Raw genomic sequence first — 7,500 nt, forward strand, 5'->3', positions numbered from 1 at the left:
GTTCTGTCCGTGCTGCAGAGGTCAGTGGTTCTGTCTGTGCTGCAGAGGTCAGTGGTTCTGTCTGTGCTGCAGAGGTCAGTGGTTCTGTCCGTGCTGCAGAGGTCAGTGGTTCTGTCCGTGCTGCAGAGGTCAGTGGTTCTGTCCTGCAGAGGTCAGTGGTTCTGTCTGTGCTGCAGAGGTCAGTGGTTCTGTCTGTGCTGCAGAGGTCAGTGGTTCTGTCCTGCAGAGGTCAGTGGTTCTGTCTGTCCTGCAGAGGTCAGTGGTTCTGTCTGTCCTGCAGAGGTCAGTGGTTCTGTCTGTGCTGCAGAGGTCAGTGGTTCTGTCCGTGCTGCAGAGGTCAGTGGTTCTGTCCGTGCTGCAGAGGTCAGTGGTTCTGTCTGTGCTGCAGAGGTCAGTGGTTCTGTCCGTGCTGCAGAGGTCAGTGGTTCTGTCCGTGCTGCAGAGGTCAGTGGTTCTGTCTGTGCTGCAGAGGTCAGTGGTTCTGTCTGTGCTGCAGAGGTCAGTGGTTCTGTTCGTGCTGCAGAGGTCAGTGACGAACACGCCAGCTCAGCGTTAAAGTGGCTTTTGTTTAAAACAACAGGAAGTGACACGTGTTGGTTTGAGCCCCAACATTACACATGATTACATGTATTCTGTGTGTTAGCTGTATGTTAGCTGCGTGTTAGCTGTATGCTGTATGTTAGCTGCGTGTTAGCTGTATGCTGTATGTTAGCTGCGTGTTAGCTGTGTGCTGTATGTTAGCTGCGTGTTAGCTGTGTGCTGTATGTTAGCTGCGTGTTAGCTGTATGCTGTATGTTAGCTGCGTGTTAGCTGTATGCTGTATGTTAGCTGCGTGTTAGCTGTGTGCTGTATGTTAGCTGCGTGTTAGCTGTATGCTGTATGTTAGCTGCGTGTTAGCTGTGTGCTGTAGGTTAGCTGCGTGTTAGCTGTATGCTGTATGTTAGCTGCGTGTTAGCTGTATGCTGTATGTTAGCTGCGTGTTAGCTGTATGCCGTATGTTAGCTGAGTGTTAGCGGCGTGTTAGCTGTATGCTGTGTGTTAGCTGCGTGTTAGCTGTGTCTTAGCTGTATGCTGTGTGTTAGCTGCGTGTTAGCTGTATGCTGTGTGCTACCTGCCTTTTAGGTGTTAGCTGTGTCTTAGCTGTATGCTGTAAGTTAGCTGCGTGTTAGCTGCGTGTTAGGTGTTAGCTGTGTGTTAGCTGTGTGTTAGCTGTTAGCTGATTTTTAGCTGTATGTTAGCTGAGTGTTAGCTGTATGCTGTGTGTTAGCTGTTAGCTGCGTGTTAGGTGTTAGCTGCGTGTTAGGTGTTAGCTGTTAGCTGCATGTTAGCTGTATGCTGTGTGTTAGCTGTTAGCTGAGTGTTAGCTGCATGTTAGCTGTATGCTGTGTGTTAGCTGTTAGCTGAGTGTTAGCCGTGTGTTGTGTCCCTGCAGACAAAGACTCGTCTCTGGAGGTTAAATTCCGTCTGAAGAAGAACAAAGAGAAGGAGGAGAAGGAGTCTGAGCCTGAGCGGGAGGACGGGAGCTCCACCCCCCAGCCCAGGGCTGACAGGAGGCGCGGCTCTCAGGTAACCTGGCGTCAGGTGTACGGGAGGACTTTGTCTCATATGGTGTAAAATCTCTGTGTGACCTCTGTGACGCCAGCTGCCGACTGACACTTGAAGTGTTCACGGTGCCTCACCTTCAGCTCTGTGACTTCCTGCTGCGCTTCAGCAACAGCTCAGCTGCTTCAGCGTTCACACGCCGTCACATCTCAGTGTTCAGCTCGTTCAGCTCACTTTAGAGTGTCGTGTCAGTCGTGCGTGATGTTTGGACGTGTTTTCAGATGGTAGATGCTCGTTAATACAGCGTCATTCAACGGTCTCCCACTCTTCACCTTTTACACTGTTTTACAGAAATCACCAACAAAAGCTTCTGAAACTGTGGAGAAATGAACATCATGAACCAAGATGCATCTTTCCCTGACTGTAGCATGTAGCTACGTTAGCATCTAGCTAGCTACGTGTAGCAGTTGTAGCCGCACTCTCTACCATCAAATATCACCAATAAAAGCTTTTTGACTAAAAACTAAACAAACAAGTTAAATTAACAACATGAACCAAGTTTACAGCTTTCCCTGACGTTAGCATGTAGCTACATGTAGCTTACTTAGTAGTGACTGACTGTAGCGTAGCTAACGTTATAGCAGCACTTTCTACCATCAAATATCACCGACAAAAGCTTCTAAACCACAAACAATCAAGCATTTGCAGCAGGAATCAGATCTGAAACTGTGGAGACATGAACATGAACCAAGATAGCCTGACCTAGCATGTAGCTAGCTAGCATTGTCTGTCAGATCACTTTCCTGCTGGAACATGTTGGATTGTGCACTTTCTGCTTATATTATATTTCTCGTTACAGTCAAAAGTGTCGCTACTCTCCAAAGTGTCTGTTGAGTGTTGACGCTGGTGCAGGCTCAGCAGTGATGATGTTAGCATGGCTAACTGGTGCTAACTAGCATCTATCGTTTCAGATCAAGCGTTCAGCCCGGATGTGTGGAGAGTGTGACGCCTGCCTGAGGACGGAGGACTGCGCTCAGTGTGACTTCTGTAAAGACATGAAGAAGTTCGGAGGTCCAAACAAAATCCGACAGAAGTGTCGTCTCCGGCAGTGTGAGGTCCGAGCCCGGGTGAGTCGCTGCTCCGGCGTCTTTCAGACACTGAGTGAGAGGAGAGCAGGTCAGCGTGTCCGTCAGGACGTCCTGTCCTCTCACAGCCTGTGGACGGACTTCTCTGTCAAGGACTCAGGACCATGTGAGGTTTGGCTCCAGAGTCCCTCTCCTCTCTCTAGCTCTACAGCCAACACTGATGCTAGCACTGATGCTAACACTGATGCTAACACTGATGCCAACACTGATGCTAACACTGATGCTAGCACTGATGCTAACACTGATGCTAACACTGATGCCAACACTGATGCCAACACTGATGCTAGCACTGATGCTAGCACTGATGCTAACACTGATGCTAACACTGATGCTAACACTGATGCTAGCACTGATGCCAACACTGATGCCAACACTGATGCTAACACTGATGCTAGCACTAATGCTAGCACTGATGCTAACACTGATACTAACAGAGCAGCTATCAGACGGTCCAGGATCAGACCCCGGTGCTGGGGTTCAGGATCAGACCCCGGTGCTGTGGGTTCAGGATCAGACCCCGGTGCTGGGGTTCAGGATCAGACCCCGGTGCTGGGGTCCAGGATCAGACCCCGGTGCTGGGGTTCAGGATCAGACCCCGGTGCTGGGGTTCAGGATCAGACCCCGGTGCTGGGGTTCAGGGTCAGACCCCGGTGCTGGGGTCCAGGATCAGACCCCGGTGCTGGGGTCCAGGATCAGACCCCGGTGCTGGGGTCCAGGATCAGACCCCGGTGCTGGGGTCCAGGATCAGACCCCGGTGCTGGGGTTCAGGATCAGACCCCGGTGCTGGGGTCCAGGATCAGACCCCCGGTGCTGGGGTCCAGGATCAGACCCCCGGTGCTGTGGGTCCAGGATCAGACCCCGGTGCTGTGGGTTCAGGATCAGACCCCGGTGCTGGGGTTCAGGATCAGACCCCGGTGCTGGGGTTCAGGATCAGACCCCGGTGCTGTGGGTCCAGGATCAGACCCCGGTGCTGTGGGTCCAGGATCAGACCCCGGTGCTGGGGTTCAGGATCAGACCCCGGTGCTGTGGGTTCAGGATCAGACCCCGGTGCTGTGGGTCTGCGGGCTGCAGAGTGTAACGGAAGCCCAGCGTGTGTCGACTCTTTGCTGCTACAACAAAACCCTTTCCCCCGGTGCTGACGGAAACCCTAGAGGAAACTCTGACACATTGTGCTGTTAGCTGCTAATGTTAGCTGCTAATGTTAGCTGCTAATGTTAGCTGCTAATGTTCGCTAGCTAGCTCGCTGCTGCTAGCCTGCTGATGTAGCAGCTCCTGGCTCACTCGCCAGCTAACGTTACCACTGCTGATGACGTCATTGTTATTTGTTGTTCCGTGAGCAGAAGATGCTTCGTGTCAAAGACGAGGAGATGAGTCACGGCGGCGCCCGGGGGCGGGGCCTGTTGAGGAAAGGTACGGGGCAACAGACGGATGAGGAGGATGAGGATGATGAAGAGGACGCCTTCAGTGAGAGCGAGCTGGAGCTGTATGAGCAGTACAAAGCTGCTGGATACGGAGACCTGGTCAGTGTGTGTGACTGAGTGTTTCTGACCAATCAGCTGCCAGAACGGGCACTTCCTGTGGTGTGATGCGTCTTCCTGTTGCAGGTGTGGCACAGCGAGGAAGAGGACGCACAGTCGGACTCTCTGAGAAAGAAGGCGGTGAAGGTGAAACACGTCAAGAGACGAGAGAAGAAGACGGAGAAGAAGGTGAGCGCGCTTTAAACTAGCTAGGTGATGATGTCACTGATGATGTCACCACCAACGCGCCCTGTCCCCCGCTGCAGAAGTCCGTCTCTGCTCCGAAAGAGGAAGTGAAGCCACGTCGCCACAAAGCCAAGCAGCGTCACAGGGAGCGCGTGCGGCACAGCGAGCGAGGAGGAGAGGGCGGGGCTAAGGAGGCGGGCGGGGCTCTGCGCCAGTGTCTGGGACCAGGATGTGTCCAACCGGCGAGGACCGCCTCCAAGTACTGTTCCGACGACTGCGGCATGAAGCTCGCCACCAAGTGAGTGACACGGCACAAACAAGTCCACGACATCATCACAGAGGGACCTATAACAGAACGCCCGTCTGTCTGTCTGTCTGTCTGTCTGTCTGTCTGTCTGTCTGTCTGTCTGTCTGTCTGTCTGTCTGTCTGTCTGTCTGTCTGTCTGTCTGCCTGTCTGTCTGTCTGTCTGTCTGCCTGTCTCTCTGCCTGTCTGTCTGTCTGTCTGTCTGTCTGCCTGTCTGTCTGTCTGTCTGTCTGTCTGTCTCTCTGTCTGCCTGCCTGTCTCTCTGTCTGCCTGCCTGCCTGTCTGTCTGTCTGTCCGCCTGTCTGCCTGTCTCTCTGTCTGCCTGCCTGCCTGTCTGTCTGCCTGTCTGCCTGCCTGTCTGTCTGTCTGTCTGTCTCTCTGCCTGTCTGTCTCTCTGCCTGTCTGCCTGCCTGTCTGTCTGCCTGCCTGTCTGTCTGTCTCTCTGTCCGCATGTCGGTCGCCTGTCTGTCTCTCTGCCTGTCTGCCTGTCTCTCTGTCTGCCTGCCTGCCTGTCTGTCTGCCTGTCTGCCTGCCTGTCTGTCTGTCTGTCTGTCTCTCTGCCTGTCTGTCTCTCTGCCTGTCTGCCTGCCTGTCTGTCTGCCTGCCTGTCTGTCTGTCTCTCTGTCCGCATGTCGGTCGCCTGTCTGTCTCTCTGCCTGTCTGTCTGCCTGCCTGTCTGTCTGCCTGCCTGTCTGCCTGTCTGTCTGTCTGCCTGCCTGCCTGTCCGCCTGCCTGTCTGCCTGTCTGTCTGTCTGCCTGCCTGCCTGTCTGTCTGTCTGTCTGTCTGTCTGTCTGCCTGCCTGTCTGCCTGCCTGTCTGTCTGTCTGTCTGCCTGTCTGCCCTTCTGTCTGTCTGCCTGCCTGTCTGCCTGTCTGCCTGTCTGTCTGTCTGCCTGCCTGCCTGTCCGCCTGCCTGTCTGCCTGTCTGTCTGTCTGTCTGTCTGCCTGTCTGTCTGCCTGCCTGTCTGCCTGTCTGTCTGTCTGCCTGCCTGCCTGTCCGCCTGCCTGTCTGCCTGTCTGTCTGTCTGCCTGCCTGCCTGTCTGTCTGCCTGTCTGTCTGCCTGTCTGCCTGTCTGTCTGCCTGTCTGTCTGCCTGTCTGTCTGTCAGTCGTATCTATGAGATCCTGCCTCAGAGGATCCAGCAGTGGCAGCAGAGTCCCTGCGTTGCCGAGGAGATGGGGCGGAGGCAGCTGGAGCGAATCAGGAAGGAGCAGCAGGCAGCGAGACTCCGCCTCACGCTGATGGAGAAGCGTTTCCACGAGCTCGAGGGAATCATCGCCAACGCCAAGCAGCAGCAGGTCCAGCACCACGAGGAGGTGAGACAGGCACACAGACAGGTAGCTTTCAGTGTGCTTCATCTATGATCCTCTAATCTGCCTGTCTGTCTGTCTGCCTGTCTGTCTGTGTGTCTGTCTGCCTGTCTGTCTGTCTCTCTGCCTGCCTGTCTGTCTGTCTGTCTGCCTGTCTGCCCTTCTGTCTGTCTGCCTGTCTGTCTGTCTCTCTGCCTGCCTGTCTGTCTGTCTGTCTGCCTGTCTGTCTGCCTGTCTGCCTGTCTGTCTGTCTGTCTGCCTGTCTGTCTGTCCGTGCAGGTGACTGAAGGGGACGGCGACGACACAGACCTGCAGATCTTCTGTGTGTCCTGCAGTCACCCCGTCAACCCCAAGGTGGCGCTGAGACACATGGAGCGCTGCTACGCTAAGGTCAGTGTGACATCACTCGACAGGAAACACCAAACAGCAGCTTCCTGTCCCGGGGTCCGGTGACGTGACCTGCAGGGGGCACTGGGGCGGCGGGGAAGAGAGTTACCGCCTCAGGAGACGGCGTGCAAGTGTCTCGGTCTGTCGTTCAGCACCACGGGGGGGGGACGGGGGGGGGGTCAACACCCACATGACGAGGGTTCAACATCTGATCAGGATCCTCCCGTTAGAGGTTCTCCAGGTGCGTCCAACCAGGACAAGGCCCCACAGGAGACCCAGAACCCCCGGAGAGGTTCAACATCTGGGGAAAACCTCGGACCCCCCAGAAGGAGCTGGTCCCAGGGCGGAGGGTCCCTCTGGTCCCACTGGTCCTGGTCCTGGTCCCGGTCCTGGTCCTGGTCCTGGTCCACACGTCTCTGACACACTGGTGGAAGTCTGGGACAGTGCCGAGGGAGTGGCAGACCGGGGTGGTGGTTCCTGTTCAGAAAGGGGGACCAGAGGGTGTGAGCCAGTTCCAGGGGGATCACACTCCTCAGCCTCCCTGGTGAAGTCGACTCCAAGGTGCTGGAAAGGAGGTTGGTCCTGTAGAACCTCAGACTGAAGAGGAACCAGGTGGATCCAGTCCTGGACCTGGACCAGGACCAGCTCTGCACTCTCCAGGATCCTGGAGGGGGTCTGGGAGTGGGCCCATCCGGTCTACATGTGCTTTGTGGATCTGGAGAAGGCCCATGACCGGGTCCCTGGAGATACTGTGGGAGGTGCTGGGGGAGTCTGGGGTGAGGGGGTCACTTCTGAGGGGGTCCAGTCTCTGTACCCCCAAAGAGAGAGCTGAGTCCGGATCCTGGGCAGTGAGTCGGAGTGGTTCCCGGTGGGGGTCGGCCTCCTCCAGGGGGGCACTCTGTCCCCAATCCTGTTTGTGGTTTTCATGGACAGGATATGGAGGCGTAGTGGTGGTGGGGAGGGGCTGCAGGTGGGTGGGCTGAGGATCTGGTCTCTGGCGTGGTCCTGATGGCGTCGTGGGTCAGGGACCTTCAGCACTCACTGGATCGGTTCACAGCCGAGTGTGAAACGGCCGGGATGAGGATCAGCACCTCTGGATCTGAGGCCGT

General features: G+C 55.6%; 1 protein-coding gene across 1 annotated transcript in view; it reads left to right on the top strand.

Moving 5' to 3' along the window:
* LOC310951379 (CXXC-type zinc finger protein 1-like) overlaps positions 1–7,500 on the top strand; it is a gene marked incomplete at its 5' end in the record, with an annotated part of 16,050 nt that overhangs the window by 3,246 nt on the left and 5,304 nt on the right. Inside the window, 7 exons of the mRNA XM_083919576.1 lie at positions 1,433–1,566; positions 2,514–2,669; positions 4,028–4,207; positions 4,292–4,393; positions 4,471–4,688; positions 5,803–6,010; positions 6,284–6,394. Coding sequence (XP_083775702.1) covers positions 1,433–1,566; positions 2,514–2,669; positions 4,028–4,207; positions 4,292–4,393; positions 4,471–4,688; positions 5,803–6,010; positions 6,284–6,394 — 1,109 coding nt within the window. The remainder of the gene's footprint in view (positions 1–1,432; positions 1,567–2,513; positions 2,670–4,027; positions 4,208–4,291; positions 4,394–4,470; positions 4,689–5,802; positions 6,011–6,283; positions 6,395–7,500) is intronic.

This window comes from Echiichthys vipera (genome assembly GCF_963691815.1).
Source record: "Echiichthys vipera genome assembly, chromosome: 9".
Lineage (NCBI taxonomy): Eukaryota > Metazoa > Chordata > Actinopteri > Perciformes > Trachinidae > Echiichthys > Echiichthys vipera.